The 23,532-nt window shown below is 43.4% G+C and overlaps 1 protein-coding gene across 1 annotated transcript in view; it reads left to right on the top strand.

The window, feature by feature from the left end:
* The first annotated feature begins 1,461 nt into the window (after positions 1 to 1,461).
* The window catches only part of LOC115105884 (NAD(P) transhydrogenase, mitochondrial), a 74,779-nt gene continuing 52,708 nt past the window's right edge, over positions 1,462 to 23,532 (top strand). Inside the window, exons 1-6 of the mRNA XM_029628352.2 lie at positions 1,462 to 1,561; positions 4,421 to 4,624; positions 13,586 to 13,815; positions 13,961 to 14,178; positions 14,659 to 14,835; positions 19,198 to 19,385. Of these exons, the coding sequence (XP_029484212.1) occupies positions 1,465 to 1,561; positions 4,421 to 4,624; positions 13,586 to 13,815; positions 13,961 to 14,178; positions 14,659 to 14,835; positions 19,198 to 19,385 (1,114 nt within the window). The 5' untranslated portion in view covers positions 1,462 to 1,464. The remainder of the gene's footprint in view (positions 1,562 to 4,420; positions 4,625 to 13,585; positions 13,816 to 13,960; positions 14,179 to 14,658; positions 14,836 to 19,197; positions 19,386 to 23,532) is intronic.

Genomic DNA, 23,532 nt, shown 5'->3' with positions numbered 1-23,532 from the left:
TCAGTCACATGCAGAAACAAAAAATAATAATGAGTAATGTAAATCATGTTTATATGACTTGTTTGTGTAGCAGTATATAAGGACCGAAAGGGAACACCTTTATAAGAGTTTTCATCAAGCTTGGATTGAGTTTGTGAACCTCTCCAGCCATGATAATAAAGATTGATTAATTTACATTGAGTTTGAGTCATTAGTGGTGCATTTCTATAACAACTGTTAAAACGGAGCCAAACATTCACACACACAGTTTCTGCTGTTACATCCTATGAACTCTGCCCCTCTTATCTATCTCCTCTCCAACAACAGTGAGACTGACTAACACAGGATGCAGCACTGGACAGCCATGCAGGTGATTTTCCTAGGAATCATATTTTATACAACCCTGGAGCTGAAATGGACAATCAAAATCATCCTTTGTTGCTCCATTGAATAATACAATTGCAATTGAATATGATATATTGTGCTTTCTGTCCATTCTTTTGAAAATATGTTTTGTCTTACAGTACAGTTCTCTATGAAGGATGATGAGGGGACCCTGCAGGTTGTCCTACAGGAAAATGGCCCTGAAAAGCTTGTGGAATTATAAGCAGGAATCTTACCTATAGCATATCCCACAAGATTTTGGGGCCATTTTGCTGTAGGACAATTCCTGTAGGAGTCCTGTACGTAGTTCTTCAGGAAACAATCCTGCAGGATTTATTTTAGGAATATCTGCAGGATTCATGCATGATTTTTCTCCTGAAGGACTACCTTTGGGATTCCTGCTGGACCCTGCAGGATTCCTGCAGAAGTGGCCCACAAAATCCTTTGAGATATTCGTTTTCCTGCAGGATTCGTATTTCTGCATTCGTATTTCTGCATTTCTGCATTCTGGATTCCTATATGACTTTTTTTTGTAAGAGATTTAACAAGTGACATCAATCAAGGGATCATAGCTTTCACCTGAATACACCTGGTCAGTCTATGTCATGGAAAGATCAGGTGTCCTTAATGTTTTGTATTTCATGTCTCCCATTCAAATCGTAAATATCCACGGTTGCAGCCTCCACATGGGCAAATGACTGGCCCAGTTTGGAGGGCTTGGCCTACTTAAAAGTGTCCAACAGTACCATCTGCTGTAGACATTAACATCTTACGCCAAACATCCAGACGTCAGAAATACCAACGTCTATATTTTGTATTATTTTTTAATTACTCACTCTCAAGATAAGAAAAGCCACATCTTATTTCATGTTATATGTTTATGCAACCATGATTTAATTGCTACATTATGTTCCCAATATGATCAAAAAAGATAAACCCACAATTCAACGTTTTATTCTTGAGCATCACTTTGACAAATAAGTATGGAGTAAATCCTTCTATTGATCATTATGGTGACCACCTCAAAAACGCTTAAATGTCTATTCAAAATGATCTATTTCAATACCCTGGTAGGTAATATGCTGTACTGTTGTTGACTGTATGAAGTGGGCGGTTCTGTCCAATTCATGTAATTTCTTCCGGTTGGAAAGAATTTTCGGCTGTGCTGTGGTTTACAAAATCAAGACAGTCTGCAAAGGTCAGTTGTGTTATTTAAAGAAAGCGTATTTATTTTTTAGACCTGTTGGTTTATTTTTTTTTACACACAAACAGCTGTGTTGTGGAAAGTGAAAGCTTCGATGGCCTCCAGTTTGATGCAAAAAAGCTTAGTTTTTGTTTGTTAGCATTTAGCTAGTTTTGCTGCCGAGTCCTTTCATTCAATAAAAAAAGGGAAGTGATGGTCGGCAACTGCTCTAAATCCGTTCTGAACAGATGGCTCGCTATCTGTCCAGCTAATGCACAGTATTTTGAGGCGAAAACTACAAATAATGTCATGCATTTTTACACAGCAAATAATCAGTATATGCTAACTATCATAACCCAAATGGCAAATTGGTGCTGTTGCAATGAATGAATGAATGAATTTGATTATTTTCGTCATTCGCTTTTGTTGGCTCGTGAGATGGCTATGCACGTATGTTTGCATAATTATATTGGCAATATAGACAAATAAATTCCGATTTAACGTACATGTCATAACACTTAAATTCACATCAAAAGCGACATAGGTAGTTAACGTTAGACCAAAGATATCTGGCTGGACTAGCTAGCTAGATAGCTGAACAACAATGGTCAGTAGACGGTTTTGGTTTATTATCATATTGCTGACGTGGTATGTATTTCGGTAGCTAGCTAACGTTAGTTTTTAAATTAAGCCCGGAAAATGTTGGTATTCTGAAGAAACGAGGTCACACACAAGTTGAAGTTTACAGTGTGGAAAGGAAACCCACTGTTTCTATGAAATCTGCTTGATCAGCATATAGTGCAATAAATTATAGTTTAATCTGCAGGTAGCATGTCTGCCTTCATTCAGTAGCTAACTAGCTATGTCAGGACAGAATTTGTAGCATTAGCAAATGCATTCCTCCTTCTAGCACTGAAACTGGTTGGTAAACTAGGCCTAATGAATTGTAAGCCTATACAGTAAACGCACTCTCTCAAGTTCATGGTTTCACAATATCTGACATTTACAGTGCATTCGGAAAGTGTTCAGACCCCTTCAATTTTGTAATATTGTTACAGCCTTATTCTAAAATTGATTAAGTAAAAAAAAATCGAATTTAAAAAAGTGTGTATCTATCTACCTTATAGTATTCAGACCCTTTGCTATGGGACTCGAAATTGAGCTCAACTGCTTCCTGTTTCCATTGATCATCCTTGAGATGTTTCTACAACATGATTAGTCCACCTGTGGTAAATTAAATTGATTGGACATAATTTGGAAAGGCACACACCTGTTTATATAAGGTTCCACAGTTGACAGTGCATGTCAGAGCAAAAACCAAGCCATGAAGTTGAAGGAATTGTCTGTAGACCTCTGAGACAGGGTTATGTCGAGGCACAGATCTGGGGTAGGGTACCCAACCAGTTCTGCAGCATTGAAGGTCTCTAGGAACACAGTGGCCTCAATCATTCTTAAATGGAAGAAGTTTTGAACCACCAAGACTTCCTAGAACTGTCCGCCCGGCCAAACTGAGCAGTCGGGGAGAAGGGCCTTGGTCAAAAGGTTATCAAGAACCCGATGGTCACTCTGACGCTAGAGTTCCTTTGTGGAGATGGTTGTCCTTCTGGAAGGTTCTCCCGTCTCTGCAGCACTCCACCTATCAGGCCTTTATGGTCGTGGCCTGATGGAAGCCACTCCTCAGTAAAAGGCACATGACCGTCTGTTTGCAGTTTGCCAAAATGCACCTAAAGACTCTCAGACTATGAGAAACAAAATTCTCTGGTCTGATGTAACCAAGGTTGAAAACTCTGGCCTGAATGCCAAGCGTCACGTCTGGATTAAACCTGGCGCCATCCCTACGGTGAAGCATGGTGGTGGCAGCATCCTGCTGTGGGGATGTTTTTCAGCGGCAGGGACTGGGAGACTAGTCAGGATCGAGTTAAAGATGAACAGAGAAACTTTCCAAATACGGGTGTGCCAAGCTTGTAGCGTCATACCCAAGAAGACTTGATGCTGCCACGGGTGCTTCAACAAAGTACCGAGTAAAGTGTCTGATTACTCCATAATTTATTAAAAATAAATGTAAAAAATAACACATTCTAAACCTGTTTTTGCTTTGTCATTATCGGGCATTGTGTATAGATTGAGGAAAAAAATAAAGTTTTATTAATTTTAGAATAAGGCTGTAATGTAACTGTGGAAGAAGTCAAGGGGACTGAATACTTTCTGAAAGCACTGTATATTATATAGGATAGAAAGGCACTAAATATCTGGGATCATTATTTTGAATGCTCAAACTCTTGCTGAACTGACCCTGTTTTCTGTAATGGTGTACTATCTAATCGATACCGCCTGGAACCCCCTAGGGCCTGAACCACACCAGACTCTTCCAGTCAAGAGGTTCACTCTGGTAACAGCTCTTATCTCGACACATCAGGCCTCTGAAGTGACTAAGCCAAACATATTACACACAGCTACACAGGGTCACCGGACGTTTGTGGACATTATATTTGGAGTGTCCTTGACTGCCTTTCCCCCCCTTACTTTACAGCTGGATCCCTGTCAATATGAAAGCCTATTACTAGTTGAACTGATATGCTGAAAACAGTTAAACGGGTATATTTGTGACGCTAGCAATGATTTACTTGCAGTATAAGGACAAATATTTTCCTGTTGCTGCATGATTTTAGGTTAAATGGGCATGTCTGTGTATAGCACACTGGGGCACATAGACCAGCTGAGGCAGTGGTATAGGGGCTTTTGTTTAGGAACAGAGTTGGGCATGCCACGATAGGTCAGTCGGTTTCTCTACTGTTCACAGTTCACTCTCTCACAGTCTTGCCCCCCCCCCCCCCCTCTTCTCTTTCCCTTGTTGTGGTGTGTGTGTGTTTATAGGAGGAGGTCGATCCGGCTGCACTGCTCCTCCTTGTGTGTCTGCAATGGCGTCGAGCCTTCTGCGTGTGGTGGCTACCAGCTGCTCTGCTCCACTGTTCAGTGGGGTGGCCTGTGTTTCGCTGCAGGCTAATGCCCGGTCAGTGAAGGCGCCATGCCTGCGCTTCTTCAGGACTCAGCAAGCTCTCAACCGCTGCGCCAGTCCAGGTAACTAGCATAACTACTCTCCCTCCGACAGCACCCAGCACTATGCTACAGTAACCCAGCTAACAGCTTGAGCACAATAGCAATTGCAATGCACATACACACCAATGTAAAACACAGGATTGCCTTCTCTTATGCTTAGTTGATCGTTGATCAAAATGTTATCCATAGATTTTGGACAAACATGTAGCCTATCATCCACAGTCGCCTGCTTACTCAGACAATGGCTGTCTTGGTAGTTGTCCGGAGAGGAAGCATGGCAGGGGCCATTTCTTTTGCCACCTCTTTTTTTGCTTTTGTTGCAACCAACCAAGGTCATATTATAGATACTACAGCGTACACTCACAGGTCTTCCTCTTCCCACCCCCTTCTCTCTTGACTGTGCGGCCAGCAAAACCTGCAATTAGAGTCAGAAATGTGATGGGGTGTGTGTCTGTATAGCCAGAATTTGCTGGCTGTTTGCATGTTCCAGCTAGGGCCCGGCGATATGGCCAAGATATTATATATATATATATATACACACGCACACAGTGACGGCAAAAAGTATTTAATCCCCTGCTGATTTTGTACGTTTGCCCACTGACAAAGAAATGATCCGTCTAATTTTAATGGTAGGTTTATTTGAACAGTGAGAGACAGAATAACAACAAAGATATCCAGAAAAACACATGTCAAAAATGTTACAAATTGATTAGCATTTTAATGAGGGAAATAAGTATTTGACCCCCTCTCAATCAGAAAGATTTCTGGCTCCCAGGTGTTTTTATACAGGTAACGAGCTGAGATTAGGAGCTCCTAATCTCAGTTTGTTACCTGCATAAAAGTTACCTGTCCACAGAAGCAATCAATCCAAATTACAAACTCTCCACCATGGCCAAGACCGAAGAGCTCTCCAAGGATGTCAGAGTTGTAGTCCTGCAAGATTGTAGATCTACACAAGGCTGGAATGGGCTACAAGACCATCGCCAAGCAGCTTGGTGAGAAGGTGACTACAGTTGATGCGATTATTCGCAAATGGAAGAAACACAAAAGAACTGTCAATCTCCCTTGGCCTGGGGCTCCATGCAAGATCTCACCTTGTGGAGTTGCAATGATCATGAGAACGGTGAGGAATCAGCCCAGAACTACACGGGAGGATCTTGTCAATGATCTCAAGGCAGCTGGGACCATAGTCACCAAGAAAACAATTGGTAACACACTATGCTGTGAAGGACTGAAATCCTGCAGCGCCTGCAAGGTCCCCCTGCTCAAGAAAGCACATATACATGCCCGTCTGAAGTTTGCTAATGAACATCTGAATGATTCAGAGGACAACTGGGTGAAAGTGTTGTGGTCAGATGAGACCAAAATGGAGCTCTTTGGCCTCAACTCGCCGTGTTTGGAGGAGGAGGAGGAATGCTGCCAATGACTCCAAGAACACCATCCTCACCGTCAAACATGGAGGTGGAAACATTATGCTTTGGGGTGTTTTTCTGCTAAGGGGACAGGACAACTTCACTGCATCAAAGGGACGATGGACGGGGCCATGTACTGTCAAATCTTGGGTGAGAACCTCCTTCCCTCAGCCAGGGCATTGAAAATGGGTCGTGGATGGGTATTCCAACATGACAATGACCCAAAACACACGGCCAAGGCAACAAAGGAGTGGCTCAAGAAGAAGCACATTACCAGTTAAGGATAGGCAGAATACTGCCCCCTTTGGAGGAATTACGTGCCCATAGTAAACTGAAAAAAAATCTGTCCAAAATTGCTAATATATGCATATAATCATAATTATTGGATAGAAAACACTCTAACGCCTTCTAAAACCGTTTGAATTATGTCTGTAAGTATAGCAGAACTCACAGGGCAGGCAATCTCCCAAACTATTTTTGGGAGCCTCAAACTTTGACGTCATCGCCCCCACCCTTCCCAACCAGCTATGGATCTGGAGACACTTTCTATGTCTTCCACTAGATGTCCTCATTCAGTACAGCATTTAATTGTGCAAATCCCGTGTGTATTGAGCCTTTAGTAGGCAAAAGACTGAGTGTCGCGAGAAAATTCAAGGTTACGGGAGCGCGCTTCTTGGAGACACGTTCCTTTGTTCCAGATCGCCTGCCAAGAAGCACGTTCGTCCGAGAGATTAGATAATAGTTTTGTACGTTTAGAACATCCTAAAGCTTGATTCTGCACTTAGTTTGACCAGTTTAGTCGACGTATAATATGTAATTTTGAAGTTTTGATGCGCAACTGTTCGTGACCAGAAGTAATTTTTGGTAGTATTTCAGCTGGAACTTGTACAAACAATAGTACGCAAGTATATACACCATGAGACCATGCAGCCGTCATATCTCTCAGGAAGGAGACGCGTTCTGTCTCCTAGAGATGAACGTACATTGGTGCGAAAAGTGAAAATCAATCCCAGAACAACAGCAAAGGACCTTGTGAAGATGCTGGAGGAAACCGGTACAAAAGTATCTATATCCACAGTAAAACGAGTCCTATATAGATATAACCTGAAAGGCCGCTCAGCAAGGAAGAAGCCACTGCTCCAAAACTGCCATTAAAAAGCCAGACTGCACATGGAGACAAAGATCATACTTTTTGGAGAAATGTCCTCTGGTCTGATGAAACAAAAACAGAACTGTTCGGCAATGAAGACCATCGTTATGTTTGGAGGAAAAAGGGGGAGGCTTGCAAGCTGAAGAACCACATCCCAACCGTGAAGCATGGGGGTGGCAGCTAAAGGTTGACCGATTTTATGATTTTTCAATGCCGATACCGATTATTGGAGGACCAAAAAAAAGCCCATTTCCGATTAATCGGCAGATAAAAAATAAAATGTTTTTTAAATTTATTTGTAATAATGACAATTACAACTACTGAATGAACACTTATTTTAACTTAATATAATTCATAAATAAAATCAATTTAGCCTCAAATAAATAATGAAACATGTTCAATTTGGTTTAAATAATGCAAAAACAAAGTGTTAGAGAAGAAAGTAAAAGTGCAATATGTGCCATGTAAGAAAGCTAACGTTTCAGTTCCTTGCTCAGAACATGAGAACATATGAAATCTGGTGGTTCCTTTTAACATGAGTCTTCAATATTCCCAGGGAAGAGGATGTAGTTATTATAGGACTATTTCTCTCTATACGATTTGTATTTCATATACCTTTGACTATTGGATGTTCTTATTGGCACTTTAGTATTGCCAGTGTAACAGCATAGCTTCCGTCCCTCTCCTCGCTCCTACCTGGGCTCGAACCAGGAACACATCGACAACAGCCACCCTTGAAGCAGCGTTACCCATGCAGAGCAAGGGGAACAGCTACTCCAAGTATCAGAGCGAGTGACGTTTGAAACACTATTAGCGCGCACCCCGCTAACTAGCTAGCCATTTCACATCGGTTACACCAGCCTCATCTCGGGAGTTGATAGGCTTGAAGTCATAAACAGCGCAATGCTTGAAGCACAGCGACGAGCTTTTGGCAAAACGCATGAAAGTGCTGTTTGAATGAATGCGTACGAGCTGGTGCCTACCATCGCTCAGTCAGACTGCTCTATCAAATCATAGACTTAATTATAACATAATAACACACAAAAATACGAGCCTTGGGTCATTAATATGGTCGAATCCGGAAACTATCATTTCGAAAACAAAACGTTTATTATTTCAGTGAAATACGGAACTGTTCCGTATTTTATCTTAGTCTAAATATTCCTGTTACATTGTACAACCTTCAATGTTATGTCATAATTACATAAAATCCTGGCAAATTAGTTCGCAACGAGCCAGGCTGCCCAAACTGCTGCATATACCCTGGCTCTGCGTGCACTGAACGCAAGAGAAGTGACACAATTTCACCTGGTTAATATTGCCTGCTAACCTGGATTTCTTTTAGCTAAATATGCAGGTTTAAAAATATGTACTTCTGTGTATTGATGTTAATGGTTGGGTACACGTTGGAGCAACGACAGTCCTCTTTCGTGAATGCGCACGGCATCGATTATATGCAACGCAGGACACACTAGATAAACTATTAATATCGTCAACCATGTGTAGTTAACTAGTGATTATGATTGATTTGTTTTTTATATGATAAGTTTAATGCTAGCTAGCAACTTACCGTGGCTTCTTACTGCATTCGCGTAACAGGCTCCTCGTGGAGTGCAATGAGAGGCAGGTGGTTAGAGCGTTGGACTAGTTAACTGTATAAGGTTGCAAGATTGAATCCCGGAGCTGACAAGGTAAAAATCTGTCGTTCTACCCCTGAACAGGCAGTTAACCCACTGTTCCTAGGCCGTCATTGAAAATAAGAATGTTTTCTTAACTGACTTTCCTAGTTAAAGGTGTAAAAAATAAATCGGCCAAAAATACCGATTTCCAATTGTTATGAAAACTTCAAATCGGCCCTAATTAATCGGCCATTCCAATTAACCGGTCAACCTCTAGTGGCAGCATCATGTTGTGGGGGTGCTTTGCAGCAGGAGGGACTGGTGCACTTCACAAAATAGATGGCATCATGAAGAAAATTACTTGCATATATTGAAGCAACATCTCAAGACATCAGTCAGGAAGTTAAAGCTTGGTAGCAAATGGGTCCTCCAAATGGTCAATGACCCCAAGCATACTTCCAAAGTTGTGGAAAAATGGCTTAAGGACAACAAAGGCTACTCGAAGCGTTTGACCCAAGTTAAACAATTTAAAGGCAATGCTACCAAATACTAATTGAGTGTATGTAAACTTCTGACCCACTGGGAATGTGATGAAAGAAATAAAAGCTGAAATATATCATTCTCTACTATTATTCTGGCATTTCACATTCTTAAAATAAAGTGGTGGTCTTAACTGGCCTAAGATGGGGGATTTTTACTAGGATTAAATGTCAGGAATTGTGAAACTGTGTTTAAATATATTTGGCTAAGGTGTATGTAAACTTCCAACTTCAACTGTTCAATGGGTCTTTCTCCATTCTGATTGTTTTCTACTGTTCAATTCAACTTCAGCCTAAAATAATTTCCTGCATTTCATCAATTTCTGCATTTCCTGCACTCATTTGAGATAATTTCGAAAATGTAATGTAGGGCTACTTGGGTGAACTGTCTGAATCATGGAAATATGTTTATTCTAATTCTATTGTTAGACTATAAATAATAGTGGGCACTTTGAATACTGTGTTATTTGACATGACAACTAGTGAAAATGCCAGGGAGGAGTTATTGTGACAGGGTTGGAACCAAAGTGATGGTCAGTGTTTCCTAGAGGACCATATAATCTTCGGCTACATTAAATGTTTCTTCATGTAGCCAACATATTCATGCTTAGCCTATTCCTCTTTGATTTAGAAGATACTGTTGCTCAAACAACATGCTGATTTAGGCCTACACCAACACTGGTATTAGCTAGCTACGTTTGCCCTGACTCAGTACATTTATTAGCTCGCTAGCTAACTAGTGATTCGCCTTAGCTAATCTACCTTATTTACTTAAGTATTCAGACCCTTTGCTATGATATTTGACATTGAGTTAAGGTGCATCCTGTTAACATTGAAATTATTTGGAATGGCAAACACCTGTTGAAATAAGGTCCCACAGTCTACGGTGCATGTCAGAGCAATAAACCAGCCATGAGGTTGAAGGAATTGTCCGTAGAGCTACGAGACAGGATTGTGTCGGCACAGATCTGGGGAAGGGTACCAACAAATGTCTGCAGCATTGAAGGTCCCAAAGAACACAGTGGCCTCCATCATTCTTAAACGGAAGAACCACCAAGACTCTTCCTAGAGCTGGCTGCTCTGCTAAACTGAGCAATCAGGGGAGAAGAGCCTCACTCTGACAGAGCTCCATTGTTACTTTGTTGAAATGGGTGAACCAGAAGGACAACTATCTCTGCAGCACCCCACCAATCAGGCCTTTATGGTAGAGTTGCCAGACGGAAGCTACTCCTCAGTAAAAGGCACATGACAGCCCACTTGGAGTTTGCATAAAGGCACCTAAAGGACTCAGACCATGAGATACAAGATTCTCTGGTCTGCTGATATCAAAATTCAACTCTTTGGCCTGAATGCCAAGCGTCATGTCTGGAGGAGACCTGGCACAATCCCTACGGTGAAGCGTGGTGGCAGCATCATGCTGTGGGGATGTTTTTCAGGGACTGGGAGGCTAATCCTGATAGATGTATGGAGAGGTCCTTGATGAAAACCTGCTTCAGAGCACTCAGGACGTCAGACTGGGGCAAAGGTTCACCTCCCAACAGTACAACGACCCTAAGCACACAGCCAAGACAACGCAGGAGTGGCTTCTGGACAAGTCTCAATGTTCTTGAGTTTCTCAGCCAGAGCCCAGACTTTAACCCGATCGAACATCTCTAGAGAGACCTGAAAATAGCTGCGCAGCGACGCTCCCCATCCAACCTAACAGAGCTTGAAACGATCTGTAGAGAAGAATGGGAGAAACTCCCCAAATACAGGTGTGCCAAGATTGTAGCATCATACCCAAGAAGAATTGAGGCTCTAACCGCTGCCAAAGGTGCTTCAACAAAGTACTGAGTAAAGGGTCTGAATACTTATGTAAATGTGATATTTCAGTTTTGATTTTAAAATAAATAAATTTGCTAACATTTCTAAAATCCTGTTTTTGCTTTGTCATTAAGGGGTATTGATGAGGGGGGGGGGGGTTGTAATCCATTTTTAGGATAAGGTTGTAAACGTAACAAAATGTGGAAAAAGTAAAGGGGTCTGAATACTGTCCGAAAGCACTGTAGCTACTAGAACTAACATGTTAGTAACTCGCTACAATCACATGGTACAGTGTAGTCAGAAAGCAGTTTAGCAGTTATACCGGCAGGCCCCGGTGGCAATAAATTAATAAAACCAAAAGCTTACCTTGCCTTGAAATAGTTCCAGTGTTGGACAGCCATAGCCACCTAGCTAACGTAGCATCCCTCTTTGTTTGAGTAGGCTAAACTAGCTAGTTGCATTCAGCTAGCAGAGTGAATACAACCAAATATAGCTAGCCAGCTCTTGCCCTCTCGCTTTCAGTACTAGATTAATTTTCTGATCCTTTGATTGGATTGACATGTAAATTCATGCTGCAAGAGCTCTGATAGGTTGGAGGACATCCTCCGGAAGTTGTCATAATTACTGTGTAAGTCTGTGGAATGTACCCAGAGGAGGACAGACGTTAGCTGTCCTCCGGTTACACCATGGTGCTACCCAACAGAGTGCTGTTGAGGCTACTGTAGACCTTCATTGCAAAACGGTGTGTTTTAATCAATTATTTGGTGACGTGAATGTATATAGTTTTATCTAAAAATTATAACTTTTTAAAATGTTTCAATTTTTATCAAATTCACCTAGGATGGTCCTCTTCCTCTTTGGAGGAGCCTCCATTGCATGCCTTAGTGATCCTGTATCTGTAATTATGCGCTGATGTGTTCGTTTGGTGTGGTTGTAGCTGGACTCTGCAAGTCTTTTTGAGACAGGCCTGTCAGGATTGACGTTCTTGGCACTCTGACTGCTGGCAGATGCTTTTCCTGGCAGAGTATCAACTGAAGGGGCCAGGGCGTAGCAGCTATCTGAGAAGACACGTCTGCTAAACACATCTTTACATTGTTGTCTCCATAACTGTCGCTTTCACCTATTGGTGAACCACATCAGCCTTATATCTCTGCCTCATTAACCAGTAGCAGCACTGCTTATCTGATACTTCAATGTCTGATTGATATATATACTGGAATGCACATTACTGCCAGCAAATCGTCATTTGCTTTCAGAAGAGCAATTAGAGCTAAATCTCCTGTTCTTGGGGTCAGTCTTGTGGTTCACTCTGCTCTGAGTCAGTATAGGGTGGTGACAGCCAGACATTCCAATGCTGTTTATCTATAGACCAAGAGTGGAAATTTCCGAAGGGGGCATGTGATCTTTCTTACAATGAAGGCAGTAGACACCGTCACAGTAAACTCACTCTTGGTAGAATTGACCAATTGTAGCCTATAAAAAGGTGAAAATGTGATTTTGACCAATGCCCAATGAAGAGTATTATATATATATTTTTGTCGTAAGCAATGGGTCTTTCTTCTTGAGTCATCTATTTATGTTTTGCACTGATAGCAGAATGCATCTACCAGTATCCAAACATGGCCACACAGTTCAGATGGTAGAGGAGGAAGCTTATGTCTTATAAGGAGGATTTGTCACAGACAGTTGAGTGGTTTATTGTACACAGAAGTCTCAAAGTTCTCCAAAGTAGTGTAAAATGTCCCTCTGATTAGCAGCGATTGTTGTAAACTACTGTGCATCATATATCCTACCCCTCCCAATTCCACCTCATTCATGAGTGCAGAGTAACTGATAGGGCAGGGAATTGCCAGGGACCTCACTATGCAATATTATCTCAATGCTTAGGTGCCGATACGATATGTATCACGATTCTATATGTATTGCTATTCGATATACCAAACATTTCTCACCGTATGTCTGCTGCAGAGGGACAAGATGGAGCCATGAGAACAAGTTTTTTATCAATCGTGGAAATAAAAGTGCTCAAAACATATTGGCTCCCTAATTAAAAAGAAAAATGGACAACAAGCTGAGTTTTGGTGCGACCTTGTGAAAACTATACGATTCGATATGTCATTAAATAATATCCCAATATGTAACTATGTATTCCCCCCCCCATCACTAGTAGTATATATTTAGTTTTAAGTTGGTCAACTGTTTTATGAATGTTGAATGCTGTACATAATACGTTTTGAAACCCAAGGCTCCAACTTGATATCATCTTCAGCAAATTGGTAAATTTATTACAATACATGTCAACATATGAAAATGGCAACACAGCTTCTTAATATGGTATTTCTAGTTTTCTAAATGTGGATGTTTTTAAGATTTACCTAGTTTTCTTCAACATATCTTTGCAGATTACTATTTGCTGAATGAATAAAACTTACCTTAGAATTGTGTTACTGTTCTTCCAGGTATTCCCTATAAGCAGCTGACAGTGGGTGTACCGAAGGAAATTTTCCAGAATGAGCGTCGTGTGGCTCTGTCCCCGGCCGGAGTGCAGGCCCTTATCAAACAGGGCTTCAACGTGGTGGTGGAGTCTGGGGCAGGAGAGCCCTCCAAGTTCCCCGATCAACACTACATCCAGGCTGGAGCCACCATCAAAGATGTCAAAGATGTCCTGGCCTCTGATGTGCTGGTCAAGGTAAGGGAAGAGGCTGTGTAAGTGATGAAAATAGGGTGGATAGTCATTCACCCTCATTTGCTGCCATGGTAACTATTGTATCGCGCAAGGGATTTTACATCAAACGTCTATTGCTTGTCTCTGTCTGTTTGTCTGTCTCTCTCAGGTGCGTGCTCCCGTCTTCAACCCTGAGCTGGGAGCCCATGAGGTGGAGCTGATGAAGGAGGCAGCCACTCTGTTCAGCTTCATCTACCCAGCCCAGAACCCTGAGCTGATGGACATGCTGTCCCAGAGGAAGGCCACTGTGCTGGCCATGGACCAGGTGCCCCGCGTCACCATCGCACAGGGCTACGACGCTCTCAGCTCCATGGCTAACATTGCAGGGTGAAGACGGTATGGGTGGTGTGAGGGAGGGGAGGGTGGACTCCCAGAGCTGTGCCACTGGCCTTTTTCTTGATAATGTGCTTTATTTGTGTAGCTTACAATTACAAATGGCTAAATCGTGAGATGATGCTGGAAGACTAGAGAGACAAGGTAAAGCTGAATCTTCAAAGGTACAAATTTATGTCCAAGACAAGTATTTTGAAATGCAACTAGAATGAAAGAGCCTGTGTCTGAAGCAGTTTGTTTTAATGAGGGAGGTTGTCATGTCAGTAAATGGAAGACATTTGTGTTGAATGCACTTCTCTTGGTCAGCTCACTACTGTGTCTGTCCAGCTGCATCATCTTGTGTGTGTGTGTGTGTGTGTGTGTGTGTGTGTGGTCCACTTGGCATAGTAAATTGCTTGTGATGTGTTTTGAGGCTGGGGAGACGTGCTCTGACAGTATTTGTAATTGGCCATTTTTCTGTCTCTGTGTTTCCAGATACAAAGCTGTGGTGCTGGCAGCCAACAGCTTCGGGCGCTTCTTCACTGGACAGATCACTGCTGCTGGGAAGGTCCCACCTGCGAAGGTGCTGATCATTGGAGGAGGAGTAGCAGGCCTGGCTGCTGCTGGTACTGCCAGATCCATGGGTGCTATCGTCAGGGGCTTTGACACTCGGTGAGTGGGACCACCCAACCCTGGAAATTCAGTTATTACTTTACCAATGAAATCACTGGGACTCATTGGTTGGTTCATTATCACATTATAGAGCTGCCCCCATATTTGTTTTGAGATTAAAAAAATAAATCAAATCCAATTTTATTTGTGACATGCTTCGTAAACAACAGGTGTGGACTAACAGTGAAATACTTACTGACGGGTCCATCCCTATAAAGCACAGAGAAAAATAAAGAAATAATAGGAAAATAATAACAAGAAGAATAAATCCACAATGAGTCACGATAACTTGGTTACATACACGTGGTACCAGGACCGAGTGCAGGGGTACATGTAGGGATAAAGTGACTAGGCAACAGGATAGATCACTTCCGGCGCCGGCAGAGATGGCCGCCTCGCTTCGCGTTCCTAGGAAACTATGCAGTTTTTTGTTTTTTTACATGTTATTTCTTACATTAGTACCCCAGGTCATCTTAGGTTTCATTACATACAGTCGACAAGAACTACTGAATATAAGATCAGCGTCAACTCACCATCAGTACGACCAAGAATATGTTTTCCGCGACGCGGATCCTGTGTTCTGCCTTACAAACAGGACAACGGAATGGATCGCATGCAGCGACCCAAGGAAACGACTCCGAAAAAGAGGAAAACGTAGCGGTCTTCTGGTCAGACTCCGGACAAGGGCACATCGCGCACCACTCCCCAGCATTCTTCTTGCCAATGTCCAGTCTCTTGACAACAAGGTTGATGAAATCCGAGCAAGGGTAGCATTCCAGAGGGACATCAGAGACTGCAACGTTCTCTGCTTCACGGAAACATGGCTTACTGGGAAGACGCTATCCGATGCGGTGCAGCCAACGGGTTTCTCCACGCATCGCGCCGACAGAAACAAACATCTTTCTGGTAAGAAGAGTGGCGGGGCGTATGCCTCATGACTAACGAGACATGGTGTGATGAAGGAAACATACAGGAACTCAAATCCTTCTGTTCACCTGATTTAGAATTCCTCACAATCAAATGTAGACCGCATTATCTTCCAAGAGAATTCTCTTCGATTATAATCACAGCCGTATATATCCCCCAAGCAGACACATCGATGGCTCTGAACGAACTTTATTTAACTCTTTGCAAACTGGAAACCATTTATCCGGAGGCTGCATTCATTGTAGCTGGGGATTTTAACAAAGCTAATCTGAAAACAAGACTCCCTAAATTTTATCAGCATATCGATTGCGCAACCAGGGGTGGTAAAACCTTGGATCATTGTTACTCTAACTTCCGCGACGCATATAAGGCCCTGCCCCGCCCCCTTTCGGAAAAGCTGACCACGACTCCATTTTGTTGATCCCTGCCTACAGGCAGAAACTTAAACAAGAGGCTCCCACGCTGAGGTCTGTCCAACGCTGGTCAGACCAAGCTGACTCCACACTCCAAGACTGCTTCCATCACGTGGACTGGGACATGTTTTGTATTGCGTCAGATAAAAATATTGACGAATACGCTGATTCGGTGTGCGAGTTCATTAGAACGTGCGTTGAAGATGTCGTTCCCATAGCAACGATAAAAACATTCCCTAACCAGAAACCGTGGATTGATGGCAGCATTCGCGTGAAACTGAAAGCGCGAACCACTGCTTTTAATCAGGGCAAGGTGTCTGGCAACATGACCGAATACAAACAGTGCAGCTATTCCCTCCGCAAGGCTATTAAACAAGCTAAGCGTCAGTACAGAGACAAAGTAGAATCTCAATTCAACGGCTCAGACACAAGAGGCATGTGGCAGGGTCTACAGTCAATCACGGACTACAAGAAGAAACCCAGCCCAGTCACGGACCAGGATGTCTTGCTCCCAGGCAGACTAAATAACTTTTTTGCCCGCTTTGAGGACAATACAGTGCCACTGACACGGCCTGCAACGAAAACATGCGGTCTCTCCTTCACTGCAGCTGAGGTGAGTAAGACATTTAAACGTGTTAACCCTCGCAAGGCTGCAGGCCCAGACGGCATCCCCAGCCGCGCCCTCAGAGCATGCGCAGACCAGCTGGCCGGTGTGTTTACGGACATATTCAATCAATCCCTATACCAGTGTGCTGTTGCCACATGCTTCAAGAGGGCCACCATTGTTCCTGTTCCCAAGAAAGCTAAGGTAACTGAGCTAAACGACTACCGCCCCGTAGCACTCACTTCAGTCATCATGAAGTGCTTTGAGAGACTAGTCAAGGACCATATCACCTCCACCCTACCTGACACCCTAGACCCACTCCAATGTGCTTACCGCCCAACGATGCAATCTCAACCACACTGCACACTGCCCTAACCCACCTGGACAAGAGGAATACCTATGTGAGAATGCTGTTCATCGACTACAGCTCGACATTCAACACCATAGTACCCTCCAAGCTCGTCATCAAGCTCGAGACCCTGGGTCTCGACCCCGCCCTGTGCAACTGGGTACTGGACTTCCTGACGGGCCGCCCCCAGGTGGTGAGGGTAGGCAACAACATCTCCTCCCCGCTGATCCTCAACACGGGGGCCCCACAAGGGTGCGTTCTGAGCCCTCTCCTGTACTCCCTGTTCACCCACGACTGCGTGGCCACGCACGCCTCCAACTCAATCATCAAGTTTGCGGACGACACAACAGTGGTAGGCTTGATTACCAACAACGACGAGACTGCCTACAGGGAGGAGGTGAGGGCCCTCGGAGTGTGGTGTCAGGAAAATAACCTCACACTCAACGTCAACAAAACTAAGGAGATGATTGTGGAATTCAGGAAACAGCAGAGGGAACACCCCCCTATCCACATCGATGGAACAGTAGTGGAGAGGGTAGCAAGTTTTCAGTTCCTCGGCATACACATCACAGACAAACTGAATTGGTCCACTCACACTGACAGCGTCGTGAAGAAGGCGCAGCAGCGCCTCTTCAACCTCAGGAGGCTGAAGAAATTCGGCTTGTCACCAAAAGCACTCACAAACTTCTACAGATGCACAATCGAGAGCATCCTGGCGGGCTGTATCACCGCCTGGTACGGCAACTGCTCCGCCCTCAACCGTAAGGCTCTCCAGAGGGTAGTGAGGTCTGCACAACGCATCACCAGGGGCAAACTACCTGCCCTCCAGGACACCTACACCACCCGATGTTACAGGAAGGCCATAAAGATCATCAAGGACATCAACCACCCGAACCACTGCCTGTTCACCCCGCTATCATCCAGAAGGCGAGGTCAGTACAGGTGCATCAAAGCTGGGACCGAGAGACTGAAAAACAGCTTCTATCTCAAGGCCATCAGACTGTTAAACAGCCACCACTAACATTGAGTGGCTACTGCCAACACACTGTCATTGACACTGACCCAACTCCAGCCACTTTAATAATGGGAATTGTTGGGAAATGATGTAAATATATCACTAGCCACTTTAAACAATGCTACCTTATATAATGTTACTTACCCTACATTATTCATCTCATATGCATACGTATATACTGTACTCTACATCATCGACTGCATCCTTATGTAATACATGTATCACTAGCCACTTTAACTATGCCACTTTGTCTACATACTCATCTCATATGTATATACTGTACTTGATACCATCTACTGTATGCTGCTCTGTACCATCACTCATTCATATATCCTTATGTACATATTCTTTATCCCCTTACACTGTGTATAAGACAGCAGTTTTGGAATTGTTAGTTAGATTACTTGTTGGTTATCACTGCATTGTCGGAACTAGAAGCACAAGCATTTCGCTACACTCGCATTAACATCTGCTAACCATATGTATGTGACAAATAAAATTTGATTTGATTTGATGATAAACAGTAACAGCAGAGTCAAAAGAGTTGCTATTTGAAGGGTCAATGCAGGTAGTCCGGGTAGCTATTTGGTTAACTATTTATGGCTTGGGGGTACAAGCAGTTTTTTTTAAAACCCTGATAAAATGTTACAAATGATTTCTGACCAGATTCCTTCACCTTTGCTTTTATTTCAACTAACTCACCCCATTTGAAAGTGTGATGTTGCTAATTCTCCAGTTGGTGGTAGTAGCTGCATTACATATGACAACTTGCAGCTCATTGTCTTTAGAAAACTGCAGATTGCTTCCACTTACTTTAAAGGGTGGAATAATGGGATAAAACGCTGTTCTTTACAGTTTTTACTCTCCAGATTCAAAGATTTGAATCTCCCCACCCCGACCATTGTGTAACATTGTTTACTACTTGGAGATTTTACAACAATCAATAGACAGCCTAAGCTACTGCAGTGATGCTTTTGAATGTATCGGGCTCTCATTAAGCACCCCGTCCCTCTTGCCAGTGCCTTCCATGACATTCCCTGTGTTCCCTCCCCAGAGCGGCAGCCTTAGAGCAGTTCAAGTCTCTGGGAGCTGAGACTCTGGAGGTGGACATTAAGGAGGCTGGCGACGGTCAGGGCGGCTACGCCAAGGAGATGTCCAAGGAGTTCATCGAGGCTGAGATGAAGCTGTTTGCTAAGCAGTGTCTGGAAGTAGACATCCTCATCAGCACGGCACTCATCCCCGGTTTGTACAGTGATCTAAGCAACCACACCTCACTACCCCCATCTATCCCCTCCCACAGGGAGATGCCCCTCACTACCCCCATTTTTATGTATTTTTTTATTTCACCTTTATTTAACCAGGTAAGCTAGTTGAGAACAAGTTCTCATTTACAACTGCGACCTGGCCAAGATAAAGCAAAGCAGTGCGACACAAACAACAACCGTGTAGTTACACATGGAATAAACAAGCGTACAGTCAATAACACAATAGAATAAGGAAAGTCAGTGTGTGCAAATGGCGTGAGGTAAGGCAATAAATAGGCCATAGTAGTGAAGTAATTACAATTTAACAGATTAACACTGGAGTGATAGATGTGCAGATGATGATGATCAAGTAGAAATACTGGTGTGCAAAAGAGCAGAAAAGTAAATAAAAACAATATGGGGATGAGGTAGGTCGATTGGATGGGCTATTTACAGATGGGCTATTTACAGATGGGCTATGTAGGGTAGCCTAGTGGTTAGAGCGTTGGACTAGTAACCGAAAGGTTGCAAGTTCGAATCCCCGAGCTGACAAGGTACAAATCTGTTGTTCTGCCCCTGAACAGGCAGTTAACCCACTGTTCCTAGGCCGTCATTGAAAATAAGAATTTGTTCTTAACGGACTTGCCTAGTAAAATAAAGGTAAAAAAAAAAAAAAAAAAAAATGTACAGCTGCAGCGATCTGTTAGATGCTCAGATAGCTGATGTTTAAAGTTATTGAGGGAAATATAAGTCTCCAGCTTCAGTGATTTTTGCAATTCGTTCCAGTCGTTGGGAGCAGAGAACTGGAAGGAAAGGCGGCCAAAGGAGGTGTTGGCTTTGGGGATGACCAGTGAGATATACCTGCTGGAACGCGTGCTACGGGTGGGTGTTGTTATTGTGAGTTGAGATAATGAGCTTTACCTAGAAAAGACTTATAGATGACCTGGAGCCAGTGGGTCTGGCAATGAATATGTAGCAAGGGCCAGCCAACTAGAGCATACAGGTCGCAGTGGTGGGTGGTATATGGGGCTTTGGTGACAAAACGGATGGCACTGTGTTAGACTGCAGTCAATGTGCGGAGTAGAGTGTTAGAGGCTATTTTGTAAATGACATCGTCGAAATCGAGGATCTGTAGGATAGTCAGTTTTACGAGGGTATGTTTGGCGGCGTGAGCGAAGGAGGCTTTGTTGCGAAATAGGAATCCAACTCTAGATTTAATTTTGGATTGGAGATGCTTAATGTGAGCCTGGAAGGAGAGTTTACAGCCTAGCCAGACACCCAGGTATTTGTAGTTGTCCACATATTCTAAGTCAGAACCGTCCAGAGTAGTGATGCAGGTCGAAAAAACATGCATTTAGTTTTACTATCAGTTGGAAGCCACGGAAGGAGTGTTGTATGTCATTGAAGCTCGTTTGGAGGTTTGTTAACACAGTGTCCAAAGAAGGGCCAGATGTATACAGAATGGTGTCATCTGTGTAGAGGTGGATCAGGGAATCACAATCAGCAAGAGCGACATCGTTGATATATACAGAGAAAAGAGTCGGCCTGAGAATTGAACCCTGTCATACCCCCATAGAGACTGCCAGAGGTCCGGACAACAGGCCCGCCGATTTGACTCACTGAACTCTGTCTGAGAAATAGTTGGTGAACCAGTCGAGGCAGTCATTTGAGAAACCAAGGCTGTTGAGTCTGCCGATAAGAATACGGTGATTGACAGTCGAAAGCCTTGGCCAGGTCGATGAAGACGGCTACACAGTACAATCTTTAATCCATGGCGGTTATGATATCGTTTAGTACCTTGAGCGTGGCTGAGGTGCACCATTGACCAGCTCGGAAACCGGATTGCACAGAGAAGGTACGGTGGGATTCGAAATTGTCAGTGATCTGTTTATTAACTTGGCTTTCGAAGACTTTAGAAAGGCAGGATAGATATAGGTCTATAACAGTTTGGGTCTAGAGTGTCACCCCCTTTGAAGAGGGGGATGACCGCGTCAGCTTTCCAATCTTTAGGGATCTCGGACGATACGAAGGAGAGGTTGAACAGACTGGTAATAGGGGTTTTAACAATGGTGGCGGATAATTTTAGAAAGCAAGGGTCCAGGTTGTCTAGCCCAGCTTATTTGTACGGGTCTTATTTCTATGGATTTGGGTGAAGGAGAAGCTGGGGAGGCTTGGGCAAGTAGCTGTGGGGGGTGCGGAGCTTTTGGCCGGATTAAAAAAAATATATATATATATTTTTTTAACCTTTTTTATTTAACCAGGCAAGTCAGTTAAGAACAAATTCTTATTTTCAATGACGGCCTAGGAACAGTGGGTTAACTGCCTGTTCGGGGGCAGAACGACAGATTTGAACTTCCGGTTACTAGTCCAACGCTCTAACCACTAGGCTACCCTGCCGCCCCAGTTGGGGTAGCCAGGAGGAAAGCATGGCCAGCCGTAGAGAAATGCTTATTGTGGATTTATCGGTGGTGACAGTGTTATCTAGCCTCAGTGCAGTGGGAGCTGCTAGGAGGTGCTCTTGTTTTCCATTAGAGCTACAGGATGCAAATTTCTGTTTGAAAAAGTTAGCCTTTGCTTTCCTGACTGACTGCGTGTATTGGTTCCTGACTTCCCTGAACAGTTGCATATCGCGGGGACTATTCGATGCTATTGCAGTCCGCCACAGGATGTTTTTGTGCTGGTCGAGGGCAGTCAGGTCTGGAGTGAACCAAGGGCTACATCTGTTCTCCCGCAGGGAGATGCCCCTCACTACCCCGATCTATCCCCTCCCTCAGGGAAACGTCCCTCACTACCCCTATCTCTTTGTCCGCTTAATCTACTGGCTTTACTTTCCCTTTACATCTTAAGCTGCCCTGCAGTCCTCCTGGTCTGATCTGTTTGTGTTCTGGCCTACTCGCACCATTGTCATCAAACAGTTTGGCAGGAGATCTGGCAACCAGGCTATTGTCACCCCTGATTTCACCCATTTGTTTTGTTCTACCTCAATCATGTATGAAATGCATGTATTGCTATGGTCAGCTCTCATCTGTCCAATCCTCTCAGACACTAAGCTGCTTTAAGGCTCCATCAGCTCAGTTACCTAGTGTAGTTAAGGTAGTGTTTAGGTCCTATTCATCTGGTTAACTCTGCCCCTCAAGGCAGAGTTGATATTATTCCGTTCCTGTAGCAGCCTATAACAGACCACAGAGACACCATAGAGATATTGCTATGATCAAATCAAGCTTTGTAAACAGCTCATTTCAGACATGGAATGCAACTCAATGTGATTAAAAAAAACGTGATACAAAAGAATAGCAATAAAAACTGAATGACTAAAAAGCACACAAGGAAAAGCAAAACTCTACATTCTCATCCCTTGTTTACATTGGTTGATGGCTGTGATAAGATATGCAGCCGTACAGTGACTTGCAAAAGTATTCAACCCCCTTGGCGTTTTTCCTATTTTTGTTGCATTACAACCTGTAATTTAAATGGATTATTATTTGGATTTCATGTGATGGACATATACAAAATAGTCCTAATTGTTTAAGTGAAACGGGAAAAAAAAGACTTTAAAAAAAAATCTAAAGTGGTGTGTGTGTATATGTATTCAACCCTTTGCTATGAAGCTCTAAATAAGATCTGGTGCAACCAAATACCTTCAGAAGTCACATTAGTTAGATTGCTCACAGGTGGACTTTATTTGTCACATGATCTCAGTATATATACACCTGTTACAAAAGGCCCCAGAGTCTGCAACACCACTAAGCAAGGGGCGCCACCAAGCAAGTTGCACCATGAAGACCAAGGAGCTCTCCAAACAGGTCAGAGACAAAGTTGTGGAGAAGTACAGATCAGGGTTGGGTTATAAAAAAATATCTGAAACTTTGAACATCCCACTGAGCACCACTTAAATCCATTATTTAAAAAATGGAAAGAATATGGCACCACAACCAACCTGCCAAGAGATGGCCGCCCACCAAAACTCACAGACCAAGCAAGGAGGGCATTAATCAGAGGCAACAAAGAGACCAACGATAACCCTGAAGGAGCTGCAAAGCTCCACAGCGGAGATTGGAGTATCTGTCCATAGGACCACTTTAAGCCGTACACTCCACAGAGCTGGGCTTTGGCCACAGAGCTGTGGCCAGAAAAAAAAGTCTTCC

The sequence above is a fragment of the Oncorhynchus nerka genome, linkage group LG22, assembly GCF_034236695.1.
Source record: "Oncorhynchus nerka isolate Pitt River linkage group LG22, Oner_Uvic_2.0, whole genome shotgun sequence".
Classification (NCBI taxonomy): domain Eukaryota; kingdom Metazoa; phylum Chordata; class Actinopteri; order Salmoniformes; family Salmonidae; genus Oncorhynchus; species Oncorhynchus nerka.
The sequence above is the reverse complement of the archived record's forward strand: the minus strand, read 5'-3'. Positions and strand labels throughout refer to the sequence as shown.